The 21,928-nt window shown below is 38.1% G+C and overlaps 1 protein-coding gene across 4 annotated transcripts; it reads right to left on the bottom strand.

Annotated features, from left to right (window-relative positions):
- On the bottom strand, positions 1 to 18,756 carry MICAL-like (protein). 4 transcript variants are annotated; one of them, XM_011310410.1, is made up of 7 exons: positions 18,661 to 18,756; positions 18,402 to 18,551; positions 11,394 to 11,611; positions 8,895 to 9,073; positions 7,250 to 7,338; positions 541 to 2,716; positions 1 to 412 (listed from the first exon to the last, which is right to left on the bottom strand). In XM_011310410.1, the coding sequence occupies exons 3-7, from the start codon at positions 11,543 to 11,545 to the stop codon at positions 225 to 227; spliced, it is 2,784 nt and encodes a 927-aa protein (XP_011308712.1). In that variant the 5' UTR covers positions 11,546 to 11,611; positions 18,402 to 18,551; positions 18,661 to 18,756; the 3' UTR covers positions 1 to 224. The 4 variants fall into 4 exon arrangements, with proteins under 4 accessions (XP_011308712.1, XP_011308711.1, XP_011308713.1 ...); XM_011310409.1 differs by having other exon boundaries at positions 18,402 to 18,748; XM_011310411.1 differs by lacking the exons at positions 8,895 to 9,073; positions 11,394 to 11,611; positions 18,402 to 18,551; positions 18,661 to 18,756 and adding an exon at positions 4,798 to 4,851 and having other exon boundaries at positions 7,250 to 7,285.
- Positions 18,757 to 21,928: the final 3,172 nt, after the last annotated feature.

The following is a 21,928-nucleotide window of genomic DNA, read 5'->3' on the forward strand; positions in this document are numbered from 1 at the left end:
TGAATATTTAAGATTGATTTTATTTCACTTACGTTCATTCAGCTACATTGTACATGAACTACAAGAAAAAAAAACCATTATCTCATAAATACAAAGTACAAAGGACATGAGAGGAAAAATATTATTTATAAAAAATTGATGTATTAAATATCGATTTGACTCTTAAAATACAAATTGAGATTCTACATTTCGTGTGGATGTTGGATGTGCTAAATGGTACGATATTAGAACCATTTTTTCTTATTTTGGCGTTTAACCTTGACTTCAGTCTCATCCACGTCCTTGTCAGCGTCTTTCTTGTGAATTTTTTTGAGATGCTTGTCTAGAATAATTCCCTTGATCTTGAGTTTTTTAGATTTGTGAGGTTTCGATGATAATTCGAGGTCCTTCGTCAAGTCTCCCTTGCTCTTTGCTAAATGAAAAAAAAAAAGCATTTCTCATTTTTCGTCTTATTTCGAATTTTTCACCTGTCGATGATTATTTATTTATCAATTTCATTGATATCAGAGCAGATTGTTCAATAAAATGAATAATAAATACCTGCATAAAGTCCCATATGCAAATTAATGCTCTTGTCCTCCTCGACTTCTCTCCGTCTGTCCATCTCGAGACACTCGACAATTTCACTCCTCCTCTCGACGATTTCCACGAGCCTCTGAATGAGCTTTTCCTCCCTCTGCTTATCAAAATCAGTCTTAGTGGCTTCTGGTTGACACATGAGGCACCTTATCTGATACTCAATGTCAGCGTGCTCCTCCTCGAGCCTCTGCTGTCTCTTGAGTAGCATGAGCTCAGCCTGTCGCCTGAACAATTCGTTCTTCTCATTTACCAATGAGAACAGCTCGAGTACGAGTTCCTCAACGTCCATCGTCATGTTATCGTCCCTGGTTGATTCATTATCATGATCATTCTCACATCTGTCTCGTATCAACTGCTCGAGTCTTACACCCTGTCTCTCCAATCCCTGTTGCTGCATCTCGATCTCATCCAACTCCAATTTCACGTCCTTCATGGACATTACCTTGATTTTACGCCTCTGTGGTACTGGACGAGCTGGGGCTGGGCCTTTTTTTCTCTTCCACTTTCCCTGGCTGCTCTTGTCGTAGGAGAAGGTCTCCTCGTCGTCGATGGGCGGTGGAGATCTCTGGGACTGTTTGGATTTGTTGGACTGATTCTTTGAGACTTTCTCCTCCTCCCACGAGGGTGAGTGCAGTGATAGGGTTGATAAAATTTCTGTTGGCAGGGGTGGTGGAGGGGCTGGCTTGGATTTTCTCGGTCTTGGGGTTTTCAGGGGTGATTTGTGAGAAGGTTGAGGGGATTTTCCCCCAGCTGCAGGTGTTGAAAGTCTTTCGTTATTCACTGGTGGTGGTGGTGCTGGCTTTCGCTTTCTGTAGGTACCCCCTGGTGTTGTTGTCGTGGAGCTTGAACTCGCCAAGGAGCTGCTCGAGGCGTACAATCCGGCTCGTTGTAAATTTCCAGGTAAATCTCTGATCGTTCTTGGTTTTGGAACTGGCATGATCTTGGGTGTTTCATCATCACTTTCACCTTCCTCGTCATCACTCCAGAAGGGGTTGAGGTTGATGTGAGGCGCCTGAAGTCTTCGCTTGACGGGTTCGCTTGAAGATTCATCATTACGTCTTCTGGCTGCTGGTGTTGGCCTACTCTCCTCTTCATCATCGCTGCTGTCGAAGGGATTTGTTGATGCTTTAGGGGCTTTCAACACCTCTGAGGTATCAACCTCCTCATCATTATCATCGCTGTTGAATGGATTCATGTCCTCGGGATATTCAGAACTCAGATCTATTCCTGTTGCATTCAAAACTCCCACGTCGTCTTTTTTATCAATTGGTTCATTATCGGCTGGTTGATTATCATCAACAGCATCGATATCTTCAACTTTAACTTCAATTTGTTCGATAACTCGTGGGGACTCCAATAGCTCCAACGAGTCAGGCTCCACAGAATCGTCATTAGCAATTTTCTCATCTACATTGTTATCAACATCGCACAAATTATTCTTTCTCCTCAACTCTCCATCAACACTCATTCTCTCAAATATCTTGAGTCTCTGCTGTACAACTGAAAGGCACTGACTGGCTTCATCAACATCATCATTATTATCAACGCCAAGTGTCTCTTTGGTATTCTTGCACACAATAACATCATCATCAACATTTAATTCAACACTTGTTATATCAACCTCGTGATTATCGTTATCATTAGTGGATAAATTGTCTCTCGGGGATTGATTACACTCGCCAGGTGATTCAATTGCTGCTGAAACATGGGATACAGGGGATGGGGTTTTTTGGGAAATTGAATCAACAGTTGATGAGTCGAGTTGATGAGACATGAAGTCGAGTCTCATACGCGTTGTTTTTGATGGTTTTTCGTGTTTATTTTTTGTTTTCTCTTCGTCACTCAGTGATCGAGGAATTGGAAGGGGAGTTGATGGTATTGAGGGGGTTGATAGGGTTGTTGAAGGGGGTGATGATAGGGGGGTTGATTTGTCCTCGTCGGGACATGTTTCGCAGCAGTAATCGCCGTCCTCAGTCTCGTAGAAATTACCAGGGGTTAGTTGATTGGTGCATCGGGCACATTTGAAACACGTGCGGTGATAAGTGCGTCGGGTTATCACTAATTTTTCGGCGAGAAATACGGGAAGGGCGCACACCGCGCAGATCTCCCGACGCATACCCAGACGACGTGGCATTACCTGAAGATGAATAAGTTGATGAGTTTTTAAAAGTTGAGAATAGGGGGTTAATGGGAAAATAAAATAGTCAACATGGGGGGTATTTTTTTTTTATCAGATGAGAAATTTTCCGATCAAGGATGAGGCCCTTTTTTCAACATTTCAAAAGTTGAGGGTTCAAGTCATTGAGTTGAATAAATTCAGGGATTAGGAGTTGAGGACAGGATTTTTATACGGTCGGCTTGTTTCAATTATTCTTCTTGATTTTTTAATTGTCGAATTGTAGGACTGTTGATAATTTTTTTAATGAATCTATATTTTGAAACTTTAAACACTGGAAGCCAGTTGTTTCGATAAAGTTGTTTCCTTGAGCTTTTCCTGCATTTTGTGATAAGGATGTTAATCGCTCGGTGAAATATTATTTATTTTCACGCTGCCCTCTTAATTAAATGGTGCAGGTAGATTGTTATTTTTCTCATTGGAGTGGTGGAAAAATATAAAAAATTGCACGAGAGTTCAACGACACAGCACTAACCGTTTAACGCTGTATGACGCACTATCTCCAACTACTCATCCCAGTCATGTACATTTTTTTTTTTCTCTCTTTTATATCTCTCGCCTCGTAACAGCCGCAACGTTCAATTGACTTTAATTATTAACTGCACATACCGGGCCGTGACATCAGGAGAACGGGGAAAATCTAGTGCGATGGTAATTTACATTATTTTTACATGGTTGATTGGGGAATAGTGAAAATTTTAGTTTAACGTGGCAGGCGTCTCGAGGTGCCGTACCATCACTGACTCAAATCATTTTCTATTCATGCACTCGATAGCGCGTGCGCATTTAACTTCGTGACACACACCGACTTACGGGATTATTTATTGAAGTGGAACATGTGCCTTATCGAAGGCATAATCATTTGGTAGACAAAAGACAGATTTTAAACATTTTGTGACTGGAATTTTATTAAATTTGTCTCACTTTCCAGTGACACATATTCATCCACTCGAAATAAACCGAAAAATCCTCTAAACACGCGTGTGAAATTATTTTTATTTAGTATTCAATGGGACACGTTAAACTCTCACCGTCATTTTCCGATAGTAGTACGTGAGAAAAATTAATAATTTATCCGATTTACGTGAGACGAGTGGCAAATGACCCGGTATAATCGTGAAATTTATTCCATTATTTAGAAAATGAGTTTATTAAAAATACTATTGGACGGGAGATAAATAGTTTCTAGTGATTAGTCGCGTTATTTAATTATACGATGATATCGTGGTAATTATGAGTGAGTGGTACGTTAAGACTAAGAAAAGAGGAATTTTTCATTTTTTTTTTTTCACGATGGAAACAAGACCCACTGGCCTCATTACCTCGTATACATCAATGTTGTACCATAAAAATTCATTACCTACACACATTATTCCACGAGCCGTTTTAAACGCACTAATCGATGCCAGTGCCTTCAGTATTTCATTGTGCAATTGCACATTGTCATTGCAACGATTAATGCACCGTACAGATGTGATTAATTAATATGGCCATTGATTTCTCCCCGGGGAGCAACAAAAGCCGATTGTTTCGAGTTTTTTCACTATTTTTAAACGTTGAAATGTCGTGAGAGCATGATTATTACAGGGGGAATTGATTCTGGGGTAATGAGGATTGTTTCATTGAAAAGATCGGAAAAATTCTCATGATTTTCATCAGAAAAAAAAAACATCCATTTTGTTGCTGGAGAACTGGCGAAAAAAAAAAAACGAATTAATTCTCATTGACGATTTCACACTCGGAATTTTTTTTTTGACAAGTCACAAAATCTTTTGAATTTTTAATTAGGTGAATTGAAATTTAATTCATTATCACAGTCATCTTGGTAATTCAAGAGAATTCCATTATTCATGGATGATATTTTTTTCAATCAATTGCTAAATTCTTAATCTACAACACAGGATAAACCCCCCACCCCCATCCAAACCGTATTAATGACGTTAGGCATAAGCATGCAACTAGAATTAATAAAAAATCAACAGACAAACAAACAGACAAGCAATAATTAAATAATAAATACGACGAAAGCTCGTAAAAATTACCTTCTAGCAGAATATTTCAGGTTTATATTGCCCCATTAAGTCCAAGCTCTCCTCCTGGAGAAAAAAAATGAGAAATATTTGTCGTTTTTTTTTTTAAATTGTATTATCCATCAAAGACCCGATTTGTTTTTTATTGTTTATCGTTGCTTTTTTAAATCATTGCAAATAGTTAATGCACACGTACGCTCTCGTGATTCACATAGGATCGACTAAACTCTTCGGATGGGGAAATTCTCTGCATTTTAATTCTCATCGAGTCTCTCTCTCTCTCTCTCTCTCATTTTTTCTTCATCTCTCTCTTGTGTTTCGAGTTGTAATGCATGTATGAAGGAATTCAATGTGAACGAACGGGTCATACACGCGAGTATTATGCACTCGCTGATGGCACGGGAGATACAGAATTGTTATTTTTTTTTTTTTTTCTTTCTTTTAGTTAATGGTTTTTCGAGAAGGATTACAGACGTTACGCTCTGAATGCTAATGGAGTGATGGGATTTTCGATTTTATCACGTGTTTGTAGGGCAATGGGTGGGATGGCGATTTTTTAATTTTTTTTTTTTTTTTCGAAATTTGAAAGACGAGGGGGGGAGTTTTTCGGATCGGGGCATTTTAGGACAGTTTTCAGCAATTATTTGGGAATTGAAGGGAGATAGCGATATTTTTGTAGACATGTTTTTTGTTGATGACATTTTTATCCATGAAAATTGTTTATGGAAAAAAATTGATATATTTCTTCAATTCCGAGATATCGGCTGAAAAATGATTGGGAAGAATGAGAAAAGGTAAATTACGGTGGAATATAGTGAATAAATGGGTGGAGTATCTCCGGAAATAGTTTTTCCCATAATTACTCCATCCCAAAGGATATGGAACAAGGAATGGGATGAAGTAAAAAAGGGAGAGGAAGGAATTGGAGAAAAATAAAATAGAAATTGGATGCGGAAGTGAATGAAGTAGAGGGCAATGACGTCTGACTATTCTCGAGGAGTTGAACAGAAAATCGTGTTTGCCACGAAGATAAGTCCGTTTGAGTGGCTAGTCGGCATCTTGTACCAAGAAAGTACAACTCCCGTTCCACCTTTTACTCCTTTCCTGAGTCCACCTCCTTATGCTCCAGGTAGGAACGAAAATTATCGGTCTCTAGGCAAGTGCCTTCGTACCGCGTATTAAACCCACGGCTAAATCCTTCGATTTTTTTTTTTTATTCTACCTCCTTTTTTTTTTATCTCTTCTCGTTGCCCTGTCTTATTACGGCACCCGGTCGTGCCCTGGGGAAGATGTCCAGGCGGGGGAAACGAGAGATGAAAGAGTCGATTTTTGAGAGAAATCTTATTGGTCTTTCGAGGTCAGGGTAGGGGGTGAGACCGAATTTTATTTTTTGATTTTTCAGGGGTTTGAAAATTTTTGGAGAATTTGAAAATCGAAAGTCACTTTTCTCCCCCCAATGTCATCATTCTCTTGGGTCGGGGGTTGAAAAATAGATTTAATTTTCAGTTTGTCAAACCACCCATTGAATTAAATTTTGCACTCTCACATTAGATCAGGAAAGAGAGTTGCGTCTTTTTTTTTTTCTTGCTGTGAGATTTCTTTTCCCGAGAAAGTGATTCACCTGTAACAATTTTTTTTCAATTTTCAACCACGAGAAAAAAACCTTCTGCCGCATTTTTACCGGAAATTAGCGGGATTCCAGGGAGTCATGAGCGTGTATTTACCATGTACATAGTGCCGGTTTTATCAGTACATAGGGTGGGAGACATACACATTGCGAATTAAATAAAAAATCACTCCACTTGCACAACACGATGAACAAACACTTACGAGCATACAATAAATTTTGCTAAATAATAATTACCGTGGGACATAAGCACGATGATTACCTGTCTGTAATATCCTGGTGGAATTACCGATCCCCGAAATTTTCATTAGAGACAGGTGAAAATCGAAAGCTCATAAGCGATCCGATGACGATGAAAAATGATTTGGTTAAAAAATCAAGAGACAAAATGAACGTTAAACTATTTGAATTAAAAAAAAAAATTCACATGCAAAAATATCAAGAAGCGAAAATAATTTTTTATTTATTTTGAAATAATAATTTTTATTTGTATTTTTAATGATTGGAATTGAATTGAAAATTATCTGAGTAATTGAGATTTATAATTGTAGCATAAATTAGCGTTCATTTTGTTTTGTTTTTTTTTTTTATTTTCTTTTGTATTCTGCGATTGGCGAAATAATTCTATCACCTGGGAAATTCTACCCCTCCAATGAAATTTCTTGAAAAAATGGATGACGTGAGCGTAACGACTTGTATGCAATGAATAAAAAAGAAACGGATAAAAGGCGGACAGTACAATGAAAATACAAAAGATACGGAGAAATGAGAAATTGAATAAATGACAGAATGAGAAAGAAGTTGCAGATAAATGCACGTGTGAGTCTATCGTATTACCTTTGGCTGTGGGGACTCAGTTACTGGTGTCATTCCCTGGCTCGTGTTCTCGGTTGATCTGCTCAGGGCTAGTCTACTTGGTGATGAACCTGTTGATGATTCAACTAATTAATGCTGTTGAAAATTTCTTGGAATTTTCATTGCATAGTCATCTGAATTTACAATTATATGATTTTGAAATTGAATTCAATTAGAAATTTTAATTATTTTGTTTGAATTCTCGGTAGATTGAAGATTCAGGGAAAAATAATAATTTTGAATAATTCAGAGGGATAAAAATTGAGGAAGAGATTTAAATTATTCGTATTGTCATCGTTATCAAATTCAATTAGTTGAATCATGTACTCGTTGATATTTTTGTTTGCTAATTCAGGCCGTTGAATAATTTAACGGTACACGTGAGTTATTTTCTTGTGAAATATAAATTCACCGTATGATGCAATATGAAAAGAAGAAGAGGGGAATAAAAAAGAGAAATGAGTAGAGGTACTTCAATACAAAAGGTAAACACGGTGAGACCTTTTCCACGAGGATTCCACCTCACCTGTGTGCAATTGCGAAACCCAATGGTTTTATATGTTAACGTTTGTCATTCACCCGAGAATGACTTGAAGTTATCTAGCATCTTCTCGCAATCGTGTGCGCTCGGAAATCCGTGGGTCAAGGTGTAATCGCCGGAGGGGGTCGAGTGACCCCATTCGATAGATGAGAAAAAAAATTATGTGAAATTGAAAAAAAAAATCATTCATTTCGGTGCAGTAGAAACGGAGAAAATCCTGATTGAATTTTTGTAGATCATTTATCGATCGTCAGATCATTTTTACATTTTTCCTTGTAACTCGGGTTCTATGGCGGCAAATTGGACAGATTTTTTTTCAAATCGATGGCAAATTTTCCGATCTATCGGATGAGCTGCATGAGAACCTTTTATCGTCCCTTCCATACCCTCTGGTGATGCAAAATTCATGAGATTACGACGGGATAAGCGAAAAAAAGAACTGGTAAACGTAATTCTGTCGCTTGATAGAGCAGTAAATGCAATTTTGCATCGTCTTGTCGGTTGTTGTAATGCCGATCTTACAATTCGCTGGCAAACACCCGGGGGGCAGGATCTCGGGGCGATAAAAGTGAAAGAGCAACTCTACAAACGCTCCTGGGCAACCAGTTGCCCCTGTCGCTAAAACCAGTCCTCCAATAGGTTTATTTTTATTATTTTTTTGAGTTCATATCGTTTTATTTATATATATATTTTTTTTTTCATCCTATAAAAGCCGTACCAAGTATGACGCGTTTGGTGTGTAAGGATCAATGGTAGAGAACGAGTCACACGTGGAAACTTTCTATTGAGTTGTGGTACAAAGTGGTCTTGTTAAGACTCATTCAATTTTTCCCGGTTATTTCCATTAGCAGATGATGAAAGGGGGAAAATTTCTCGTCAGATTGAAAAAAAAATTAGTCGTTTAGGTCCACGGATCACGGAGAAAATCCCAATTACATTCTATAGATCATCGATTGATTGGTAGATCATTTTTACATTTTTGGGGATTACTCGGGTTTGGGGCGGTGAAAATTGCTGATTTTTTTTCTCATCTCATCGGATTTTTTTTTAATCTCATCGGATGTGGGTGGGATTTTTCATACTTACCACCAAAATGCTGGTAGAATTGGGAGAGATAAGTCAAAATGGATAATCGATCTGGTACAGAGCACGAGGCCATGTCCTCAGCATCAAGTAGTGCAGGGATACCCAGATGTTGTTCGGCGATTCTGAAGGCCAGCTCGTTGTTGCCATACACGTCGTCCTTGTTCAGGCTATTGAAGTCACTGTTAACACGTGAAAAAAAAAAATCTGAAAATAAGGAGCTGAGATTCCTTTTTTTTTTTATTGCCTTCATACTCCACTCATTATCTCCTATTATAGTCATCTTTTTCGATGTAAAACCTCTTGAGTGACTCACAACACCATTTTAAACCTCTTAACCTTGACAATTTAATCACCAAGTGCGTTTTAGTCTCGTTTATTTCCTCAATTAAGTCAATTTTTATCAGCATCAAAGTGTAAATACATTAATCTCGATCTATCATCTCGGTGAATATTATCGGATCGACGGTGACCCCAATCGATAGCTCGACTTCGTCTTGTGGTGAGAGAAAATATTTTTTTTTCTCCCTCGGAATCCCGAAATAAACGATCAGTAGTATCTATCAATCGCGAATCGCGTTTCTTTCGTATATCAACGAAAGAAAATGAATAATCTCTTAGCCTATCCGATGGGAAATTTTTTCATCTTTCCAATGAACCCGAGATCATCGATTTTTATCCGGTAGATCCTGAGATACAACGAGAAACGTAAAATTGATCTAGAAATCAATGAATGATCTATGAAAAATTGAATCGGGATTTTCTCAGGAACTACTTGAGCTAGAAAGATGATTTTTTTTTCAATCTCAATTGAAATTTATCGATCTATTGATTAAGACTATCGGCAAGTCCGTGTCTATGTCCCATCGACCTCCACCGACGTCAAAAACCATTTTTTCGGTGTGAATTGGAGATTCCTTCGGTTTTACGGTTTTCTCGGGTGTAAAAAAAATGATAAAAAAATCTTGAAGTGGGGGGAGGGGGGGGGGGCAACAATACCCCCCGCTCGATGACTCAGAGGGCCGCTGTGTCGTGCCACACCCGTTCCCTAGGTTTTATACTTCTGGTCCTATCCGCCCACGCACTGCATTTAACTGTCATTCAACTTATCGGTACCCTCTCCCCCCTCCTCAATTGCTTCCTCTTGCCGATATCCCATTGTTCGCAGGCTTAAATCTCAGGTCTTTTTCTTCAACGAGAAAGTTTTTTTTTTCTTAGCAGAGTGTTAACAGGAGAAAATTACTTAGAAAATGTGACATCCTGTGTCAGTCCCTGGGTGGAATCATTGTCGAGAGAAATTACGGTGGGAATAATTTTTTTTTTCATGGGTGAAACACTCGATGTCGAATTGATGATTTGAAAAATCATTCTCTCCATTATTCAACATTACAAATTCAGTATAAAAATATTCTTTATTTAAAAATGGAAAAGCGTGAAAAATTGAGAGTGCAAACATTTTGAAAGGGTGTCACCCCCTATAATATCGCGAAAAAATGGTAGTGCAAGATCGTTCTTTTTTTTTATTACTATCTACTTTTTATTGGTGAGAGCCATTGTTATTCATGAATTGTTGAAGTGGGAGGTAGTTTTTTTTTTATTTTTTCACTCGAGGGGAATTTCAGGGAAAATAATGAAAGGGAATATTTTTGAATTCTCGGTAGTACCTTGTGACGGTTGAAAACACAATTGTTCCACGTGTTGTTTATCTGTGGCACGAGAGAGGATTACGTTAGTGCGAAGGCCTATCCCCCCAACCGGTCAACGACATCGGTAATACCCCAGCGTGTGCAAACGTCGGTCATTATTCTTGTTCTCCTACAACGTCTTTCGTTGGGATAGACTTTTATGTACCGCCTTGTGTATACATAAAGAAAATGAGTGTATACGTAATGGGGGTGAGAGGGTTCGATTACCTCGTGAACGAAACGAGAGTTTCTGGCGTGAGTCCCAGATGATGACAATTCGGCGAACGTTTGGTATTTGTCGGGGGGTATTTATCGATGATTTTTTAGCCGGTGGGGTAATGGGCCAGAAAGGATCACTTTCAGTTTGGCTTCGGGTTATTTTGTATCGGTGACAACACCATTTTAGCTATTGCCTACCCAAAATACACTCTCACATTTTATTTTAGATAGTTTAGTGACCCCGCAGTCAGCGACTAATGACGGAATCATTACGTGTCGACTTTTATTATTGAACGGTCGTTGAAATTCGCGGCATTCTCAATTTTTCACTTTTTTTCTGGGGTTAAATAATGATTAATGGATAAATTAAGTGTTTAGAAATTTTTATGTGGTGTTTTGAAAAAATTTCGAACCGATATAATGCGAGAAAGTGACTTTTTTTTGGAAAGCATCAATTTTATGTTCGATTTATGAGTGAAAACATAAATGAAGTTCGTCCGAGTCGAGGGCGCGTAAGAGTGATTCCTCATTGGTCGGTGGTGGTAAAGCGGGAAATTTGAATAGCGCCCAATCAATCCGGCAGTTATAATAAACTCACATGAGATCGGGCCGAAAGTGATGAATCATCGCACAGAAAGCAAGACCGTCTCGCCAAGAGGTGGTCATGTTTTGCACGTTAACTCCTGGATAACCGTCCGTTATGCGTCTGCACCAGAGCTCAAGTGCCTTCGGGCCACGTCTCTCCGACATATTGATTTTTCGATTTTTCTCTTTACCGATTTACCGAAAATATTCTCAGTCTCCAGTGACTCCTTTCTGAAACAGAGCGAAAATATTTTTTTTAAGGCAGAAATTACATATTGTTGGCCATTTCGACCATTTTGTGAGGTTATAATTATGACAATACCTGGGGTATTTTTACGACACCTAGGGACATTTTAATGGGCCATTTTTTTTTGTTCCGCAAAAATAAACCGCTTTTATTGCTCTCCCCAAATGTTAACGTTAATCGACACTTTCCGGATTTATTTGAGGTTCTGTTATATGCGCTTGCAGAAAGCGCCTGAGACCGCTGCTACCCTGAATTCCACTCTGCAATTTTTTACCGCCACTCCCCCTTTGTACATACATTGTTCGGAAGCTTGTGGTTCGAGAAGCTGGATATAAAAAAAAATAAGCATTCCCTGGGGTGTATAACCTCAATCACATATCAAACTTCGTCGGGTTTGAAAGTGATCTCATTGGATAGCCAGAAAGATTTCAAACAGGATGAAAAAAAAATTATCCAATTAGCTCTCATAGAACCCGAGTTATCGTAAAAAAATCTCCCAATGACCTAGCGATCGATAAATGATCTATAAAAATTCATTTAGGATTTACTCCTTAACCCCTTGAGCAAAATGAATAAATTTTTTTTTAATCCTGTGTGAAATTTCCTGATCCATCGAATGGGCCATAAAATAGACCATTTAGCTGCATAGTTATTTGAATTTCTCGAAAAGTCATAAAACCGGGTATTACAACTATTGGATGGGAAGTGTAAAAGGCCCTCGGGACACTTGAAGTCTCTTTTAAACTGCCCTCGAGACGTTCCACTCATTCCTCCGTACCCACTCTAGGCTCATTAACCCCTCTCCCCCCCCCCCTTTTTCCCCCTCATCTTCACCCCTCTAACAAGTACCGTCCCATTATGCAACCACCCACACACTTTCATTTTGTCTCCTCACCTCGTCCCACAAGTGGAATTTCTCCCTCGTCTACTCATCACGTATTTTTTTTTTCTTTATTTCCCCAGTTCCTCCGATGAATTAATTTTTTTCTCTCGTCATTTGTAATATTGCTTTATTTCATTGTTTCAATGGCGAATGTCTGATGACAGAATCAAATGAGTGATCGTTGTTGGACTCTCGATAAATAGGATTAACAAGGCCAAATGCCTACAGCAATGTAAACGTTCAGTATCGTTTTAGATAACTTTTACTTGCGCATGTATTTTTCATACGTGACTCGAGGCGTTACGTGTATCGGTGCGCATTTATTGAGGATATTTTTCGGTGACAGGTGGATGATTTTTTGCTTGCCATTCGACAGATGAGAAATTTCTCGAGAGATGGAAAAAAAAATTGCCCGATTTGGTCAAGTAGATCGGGAGAAAATCCCGATTGAATTTTCCGAGATCATTCATCGATCTCTCGATCATTTCACGTTTTTGGGTGTATCTCAGGTTCTGTGGGAGCGAAATGGATGATTTTTTTTTCATTTGATTGGATTTTTGACGATCTATCGATTAGGAGCATTGTCGACCTTGTCCGGGAAGTTCTTCTGTGCTGTTTATTTTTCATTGCAAGTGAGAATGAGGGATTTGTAATGAAATGCAAAATTATGATCGTACATGGTATTTTTACATCTTAATTGAACTTTTACTCGCTCATGTATTTATTCATATAACCCACACAACAATGAGGACTGGATCACTCGAGCGTGCTTTACTCACTCCTCTCATTCCTCCTCCCACTCGTAGGTCTAAATATTCGATCATAAACTGCGCACTTCAGCTCAATAGAAAGAGATGAAAAGGGGGCAAAAAAAAAATCCGTGAAGGATTATTTAATTGTTTTCAAGCAATGGGTATTCATGAATAGATACTCGAGGGAGTAATTGACTCTCGGTAAATTGTTTCACCAATACTTTTGTTGCTTCTCATGTTTTCGTTGAAAACAACTGCCGATTTCTTATCTCTATTGTTACTTTTTTTGTCTCTTTCTCTGGGTACTTTTACTTTTAGAATAGAATAGACGAGATTGGGTGAAAATTTCAGCCCGTGATTGTAATCAAACTTCCGAGATTTTTTATTGTTATCTACCTACATGTGAAGCCGGAATTCATATTCAATTCTTCACTCATTAGCATTTGACGGCTCAAAAACGTTATTATCATTATAAGACGGGTGTGGAGGGGATCGATAGTGACACCAATCGAAAGATGGGAAAATTTTCAGAATATTCAAAAAAAAAGAAAATCTATTTCGGTGTTGGGGGTCCGGATAAAATCTCGGTTGAAATTTTCATGGATCATTCATCGATTTCTAGATCATTTTTATATTTTTCGGGATAACTCGGGTTCTATGAGAGTGAAATGGATGATTTTTTTTTCATTGGATTCATGATGAAATTCTCTGTGAATTCTCTAATGAAGAAGAAATCGGAGAGAGATCGTTTCGTCCCACTAATTCCTCAATACCCGGAGAAAAACTGTATCCGGTGTAAATCGTTCTCTCATCGTGACTCGATTGATAACGGGGTAAAATGGCTTCGCCCTTTTTTTTCCCCTCGACCCGATTGTTAATTTACCGATCTATAAAATGGAATGGGATTTTATTTGTCTAGCAGTGATGTACAAGGGGAGTGGGATAATGGGATTTTTTTTTTTCATCGCTCATTCAGGAAAAACGAGCGATAAATAGAAAGAGAGACCGCCGGAAGTCTCGGTTAACTGTAAAACCATCGGGAGAGACTTCACCTGGTCATTAATGATCCGCTGCCTTTTGCCTGTTGGCCTTTTATACCATTCTTGGGTGTGTCCAACCATTATTTTCATGGTTTATTGCCACTTTTCATATTATTAGTTTAATTCGAAAATCCAAAATTGTCATCCTCTCGGGTATCGGTGCGGTGATTTTTTGATTCGTGTGCAGACTGATTAAAATCACGATAACTTAAAGCTAATTGAAATTAATTGGGGGGAGGAAAGCGGGAATTATTTTCATGGGTCATTGCGATTTAGCAATGAGTGGGAGAATTTAATTTTCCATTTGTTGAAAAATTTCCCCGGCTGTCAAGTGAACTAACAAGATATTTAACGTGATGAGGAAGTTTGAATGACGGTCTAGAGTTAATTTACGTTTTGAAAGGGGATAAAAAAAAAATGGTCGGATTGAAAACACGGAAATCGGATTGAATAACAGTCGACTTCTATAACTGTGTGCGATTGATTGTATGGGTGAAACGAACGAGAGAGGATAGCAAATAAGGTAATTGCGATAGACGGATTACTTCTATTATTGGACTCTATGGGATTTAATTCGATATTTTGCCAGGCGAGATGAATTTTCGTCATCAAATCACGAAGAATTTAATTAATTCTCTGGGACAGTCTAATCCTCTCCCCTAATTCTCCAATCTTTCATAAAATTACTATGATTACTAAATCAATTAATTTATTAATTGAGTGAATTATTTTTCGTTCACACCAGGACTTTGAATTTTGATTTTATTCCATTTTTTTTTTTCGGTCATTTTAATTATTCGGTAATTTATTTTTGAATGGATGAAATTATTTGATCTAGTCGATCCGATCTCTGTGAAAAATGGAAATACCGATGTGAATTGAACCGCTGCGTTCACCGCTACGTCAAATTGCAGGACAATGGATGCAAAGAGTAATAAAAGGATGGGGGGGCAGGTAGTGGGGGGTAATAAATCACTTTGGTTGGGTCATGAGGCAGTCATCGTACGGCCAATCGCGACCGTTACGTCGGTCATTATTGAAAGTTTTTATCACTTATTCAATTTTCGGAGGTTCGGGCTGATTGTTGGATAGATTTGACCTTCAGATTTGACCATCATCATTTTTCATAGGTCACTTTTGACCGAGGAATCTGTTCTCATTGAAAAAAAAAAATCGGTAATCCCCTCTCATATTATAAACATCGGCCTATTGAATTTTCCTCGGCCAATTTCATCGGCCTATTAAATTTTCCGGGGTCTCGGGCTGTTTGCCGCATGGACTTGACCTTCAGATTTGACCCTCAAGGTTTTTCACAGGTCATTTTTGACCCAGGGGCTTGCCTCTGTTGAGAAAAAAATCCGCCGAAACTATCACGATTTATTTTAAATATAGAAGAGGTTGAGCGGTCGGTCGTCAAAATCGTTGATTATTTTTAGTAATAAAAAATATTATGATTTGAGAAAAAATGGTTAAATAGCCTTAATTGGTAGCATTGTGGTTGGCCCTTGTGGAATAATTTCTTCTCGTAATTACGCTATTTACCTCCGGCTTTCTAATGTTTTCAAGTTGTCGGTGTCAGTGTAAATAATAAATGGAGTGAATTCTGAAAACGAGTAAATAACAGGTGACCCAGAAGCTGTCCCGAACACTTCTAGGGGGGGCTATTACCGGTTCTTTTTTTTATCTCCACCTTTTTCTAGCGGTTTTCAGCTGTTTCAAGGTCAGAGTGATCTTATCATGTAATTCTATGCTTTCTCCTCATTCCAGTTGAGTATTTTTTTTTTTTTTCAATATTAAATCCCCGGGTGAGTGATAAATTGAGTAGAAAGAAAATTGAAGTGATTTGTTGAATTGCGAATGAAAATTATTTACGTCCGGCGGTTGAGCAAAATTGAGCCATTCGAAAGCTCGGAAATATGACTATTTTTCCGATTCGTTTAGGAAAGAAATATTTTTTTATACGGTTAAATACATTTTATGAAGAGGAATAGGAATTATAGAAATAATTACTGGTGAATTTTCCGGGAAATTTCGATATTTTTCATTTGAAGTTGAGAATAAAATTTTGAGTTTTCGTGAAAATTCAAGGAAAAGCCTGATGATTCAGGGGAGAAAAGTGAAATTCCGGAATTTTCATGGATTTTCCACTGAAAAAAATACAAATTTCCGGGAAAAACCTCGAGAATTCAGTGAAAATAAAATTTCTCATCGATTTTGAAGCCGAGCCCTTGAAATAAAATGGTTCAATCTTCTGAGAACCTTAATTCAGTGTTAGACCAGGTCTGGTCACGCCAGTTTTCAGGGTCTCCCCCCCCCCCCCTGGATATTCTAAAAGGGCCCCTAAAACCTCTTCACAATTTATCCTGTCAGGTATCGAAGAAGATTGTTGAGATTCAAGTGGACCCCGAGAGGGGAATTGTAAAAAAGAAAAAAATACTACCTGCCCCAACAATCTCGAGACTGAAGAAGCTACCCATTTTATTTTTGTTGTTGTATTGTATGCGTCTATAGAAGAAACCAATCCGCTGAATTTTCGACGGCAAAAGGGGCAAAAGAAAAAATACCAAAAGCGATTTGAAAAAAATTTGAGGGTGAAAGGAAACGTGTTTTAGAATTGCCGGGGGTCCAACAGCTGTCCATAAATAATGAGAAATAAATTTTGAACTGTTTTTATTTTTTTTTAATTTTTCTGTTGCCATAGCAATTTGCATGGGATAAATGAGATTTGATATGTGGGAAAAACGTATTTTGACAGTAAATGATATTCGATAGGAATAAAATATTGGGATTCAATGATTTCGGTGGGGATATTTTTTTGGTTTTATTGGCCTTTGGGGGGAAATTAATGTCGCGTTAAACATTTGAAATTTCATTAATTTATCGAATACGTAAATATCTCGTGCAATTTCATAATTTTAATGCGGTATTTCAGTTTATATTAAGACAAACTCAACACGCCACTGTAACAAGTGGAACCGATAGAATAAACCGATAATATCTCTTCATAAAAATCCGCTTACACACGCAAATTACTGCACACAATGTTTCTTTACTCTGACGTTATTTGAAAAAATAAATGAATAAAAATCGGTGAGTGTACGTTACAATCGCGTTTTATCTCGCGTGATTATTTCACCGTGTGATATGTGGAATTAACTCAGCCTTTCCATCGTGCAAACAAAAAAAAATAATAATAATCAATAGATCCCATCAATCCGCGAAATTCCATGGGGTTGAAAATGGTCCATTAAATAAATTTCAAACATAGGATTTATTAAATTTGCCCTTGAAGTTCAACTTTTCATGTGATGCGAAAAAAATATCTGAAGAGATTTCTCTCATTGATTTTGATTGTCTTGTCTTGGAAATATTAATTGAATTATTTGGGAGATAAATTTTCTCGTATTTTCTCGTGTAACAAAAGAAATACTCCCATTGCTATCAGAGTCTGTCTCCCTAAATCAATAATTCGTCAATGTAAACAAAATCCGGGAATTAAACGACGAATAATATAAATTCAATAATAAAAATCCACACGCAACAGTGCGCACACGTTGGGAGAGTCAGTACCGTGGGAAAATTTGCCGGTATAACAGGTAGTACTGGAGTCACGTCGCGACGCCGACGCCCTTCGTCTCTTTCTCCATCTCATCCTCAAACCAAAAAAAAAACATCTGAGAATACCTCAAAGCACACCATTTTGAAACAAAACCGTCATTTGGCACCTAAAAAATGCGAAATTCCCACGGTCTGGGATCAATGGGACGATCTGCGCGTGCGCACTGGGCCCTCAGAAAGGGCCTCAACCGCCCTTCAACCCCCCCTGGAAAAAGACCCCAAATTCCAGAAACGAGAACTCTTAAATGAAAAAATCTCACGGCTTGGGGTGGGCAGCTCGCAGTTTCCATTTTTTTTTCAAATAAAAAAAAGGGCCTTATCCTGTAAAGAGCACCCAAGAAATCTCGCCTCCCCCAATCGCAATAAACAATATCCGTTAAATAATAAATTCCCACGGTGTCGGATGGATGGGTCTCATCGGGCCCCTCGGTAAGGGCCCCACAGTAAAACGAAAACATAAACTTAAAAAAAAAAATCCTACCTTAAGTCATAATCCGGGAGCGGTTGGTCTTCAAAAATTGCCAAAGTTCCCTGAAAAACGGAAATGGGACCCAAAAATTTTGGGCCTTTCCACTCGTGAATAAATCGATAGTAATCGAAATTGTGAAACTCGTGTGGAACTGTTGTTTCGCTGCGGATTAATCAGAGCGTAAATTATTTCACGTATCGCTCGTATGTTTACGACTGTGATTGGGTCGTGTTTTTTTTTCTATTTATTTTTTTTATTTTTTTTTTTTTACCGATGGGTCCTATCTGTTTCGTGCGCGTCCGAAACGACGACTGAAACGCCACGAGTTGGGGCCACGGGTTTTACGGGAATACGGAGTGGAAGTAAAATCCTCGGTATCCCCTCTACAACTGGACAATCTCCTTCTCTTGCACTCCCCTCCGGGGGTCTCTACCCCACCTCCATCTTTATTTATTTTTTTTTTATTTTTCTTTTGTAGTTGCGTGAGAATGCGTGCGCAGTGTATCACTATTACAGTAGATATCTGACTTATCGATGTCGAGGGGCACAAATCAAGTGGTAAATTCGGATAAGTGACATTTTTTTTTTTAAACTCAGTTTTTACTGAATAACTTGGAATCCCAGGGAGTTTTTTTTCATAATTACCCTTTTTGCAGATCTCCTCATTCACCACATATAATGTTTATACAGAAATATCGCTATCTCTCTTCAGTTCCAAGATATTCGATAAAAAATTTTCTCGAAAAAAAAGTGCACTTGATGGAATTCATCGTCGTGCCCCGCGAATTAAAAGCAAAATGAAAATCAGGGAATTGAAAACATTTTTTTTTTTTTGTTATTGATATCGAATTCGGATTAGGTAGTGGATCAACTCGGGGTGGTATTGGTAGTCGATCCAATCGGTATCGAACGGTCGATCCAAGATTTTTCAATGCATTTGGAAAATGAAGTTTCTCTTTCTCGCGGTATCCGTTCGATATTTGCGCTCATCTTGATTATTGCCCAATTGATTATTTCTTATTCTCGAATTGACAGTTGTTCATGTGGAAATCGAGTGATGCAAACGCAGACTCTCGAAGGTGCAATACCAAATTATTTCACAACGTGAGGTGTATTATGAGATTGATTGATCGGGTGAAATTTAAAATGATTTTTTTTTTTTTTTTTTTTCGGGGGAGTTATGAAACTGTTATGAACACGATTGGTTATTACCGGTAATCGAATTCACATCGAAGTTGAGGGGAGTGATGTAAAAGTTTGTAGCCAGGGGGTGTTGGGTAAAAATATACATGTGCGTTGGTGGCAATCACGGGGTGACGACAATCAATTGCCCTATCCCTCGGTGAGGGTTGAATTTCGAGACAGAGAGATTTTTGGAAAGTGGGGTAATGAGTTTTACTCCATTTTCATTTTATTTTGAAATTTTCGATAAATTGTGTCTTTTATTGAGGGGCGAGGGGATCATTTAAAGAGACAATTTTTCAAATGAATACTCATAAAATTTTTATTAAACTGTAGAAATCCAGTCAAATTATTTTGAACAATTGAAATATTCTGGGGCACTCATTGGGGTCGTTTACACCCCCGGGCGGTGAAATTTCGTAGACGTAAAAGTTGTAATTCGCAGGAACATAAATGAGGTAATAAAATTAAGGACGAGGCATTTTCACTACTAACGACTTGAATTGGCAATTGACAGTTGATGCCTCGGGATGTCTAGACGACGCGACTCTCGGTTTAATGACGGTATTTAATATCCCCAATGAGTATTTAGTATTGACTCCCCCAGAGGCGGGGGGGGGGGATGGGGGGGCACACGCAAAGAAAAAAACAATTATTTGTGCCAAGGATTCATTAAGTACTGGGAAATTTCTTGAAATTTCTGTCGAGATGAATCATTTGACACATTCGGTTAATTTATTTATTTATTTTTTATCCAGAGCATTGATTACTAGGTATTTCAATTCCTCTTATCTTAAACATTTGAGACTCATTAATCCCAACAGCTTGAATATTCTTAATAACTCATCTCTTTCCTCCACTTGCTCTTTTATTATTTCTCCACTCGTATGCCAACAACACCGACAGGGTAAAAAAAAAAAATAAATAAATGGTGAAAGGAAGTTTGCTCGAGGCAAGTCGTGTGGGCAAGTGCATCACCAATGAATTGCTGCTTGAGCACTCTGTCTTTACACAGAGTCTCATCGTCGACCTTTTATTTGCCATTGAAAAAAAAAAAACTCGTGCCCTAAAAAAAAAATACGTGTAAAAGAAACTCGCAATGGGGTCGCGAAAAAAACCCCATGAAAATCCAAAAAAAAAAATAGTCAAATCCGGGTGTCGATGAAATTATAAAAACTTCAATCAACATGTCAAATAGAAAATTTTATTTGAAATGTGAAAATTCACTGGATATCACTATATATCACTATATATCAGGAAAGGGTTCTAGATCTATTTTTCCCGTTCCCGTGGTACCTGTCACGCGTACCATCCACGTGATCCACGGGGAAATTGTAATCACGAGGAATTGCAAATAGACATCCCAGAGGATTTCCGGGGTGGGGCACTTACCGTGGATAAGGGTGCGATTGTAAAAATAAAATGGAGAGGTGTTTTCGTGTAATGATGAAAAATTAAAAAAAAAAAGGTGGAATCTCAATCGTGTAGGAGAGGTCGGACGAGGGCACGACCTCTCGATTTTCGAGTACAACTTCATCAAAAAAAAATGGTGAACCGCAAAAATAGACCACCCGTTTTTTAGAAATTATTATTATTATTATTATACTAGAGCAATATCAGAGGCGCGCGGAACGCACGAAGATTGTCGATTTTCAAAATGGAATATCTTATGATTGTCGATTTTCAAAATAGAATATCTCATGATAGAAGGGCGATATCGAAAAAATAAAAAAATGTACCATCTGCAGAATCAAAAGGGCTTTCCAATGCTTTCTACCCTATATTTTTATCACTGCTGGTTCGCGAGATATCTGCTGATAAATATAGCAAGAAAATTGACATTTTTCGTGAAGATTGTCGACTTTTAAATTTGAATATCTCTCGATAGAACATTATTTCTATGCGATATAATTTTTTTGTATTATCATTACCTTTTGTTATCTCTCGGAGGTGCCAGTGTCGGTGTGTGGACCTCAGGGGGTGGATTATTTTGGGAATTTAATTACGGTAAAAGGGGGTAAATTGGAGCAATGCGAATTGTCGAGTTGTGCTGTGATACGGGGTAAAGTTTGTTTTGTTGAAAATACCTTTGGGTGGTTTTTTAGTGGTGTCGAGGCAATGTTGAGACCGATCGTTGATCAATAGTTCCCCAGGTTCGTCCCTACGCCGGCGCACAGGGCGTTTATCGACTCTCGAGTCTCTGCCTTAGAAATGCTATTTTTTTTTTTTTTTTTTACTTTTAAATTCATCTCTTTCACGGAGAAATCACCATCGGATATTCCCATTTGAGGAGATGACGATTAATTGAGTTGATTGGTCCACTAATTCCCTTGCATGATTTCATTCACTCACTCCTT

The sequence above is a fragment of the Fopius arisanus genome, unplaced genomic scaffold (assembly GCF_000806365.1).
Source record: "Fopius arisanus strain USDA-PBARC FA_bdor unplaced genomic scaffold, ASM80636v1 scaffold00075, whole genome shotgun sequence".
NCBI lineage: Eukaryota > Metazoa > Arthropoda > Insecta > Hymenoptera > Braconidae > Fopius > Fopius arisanus.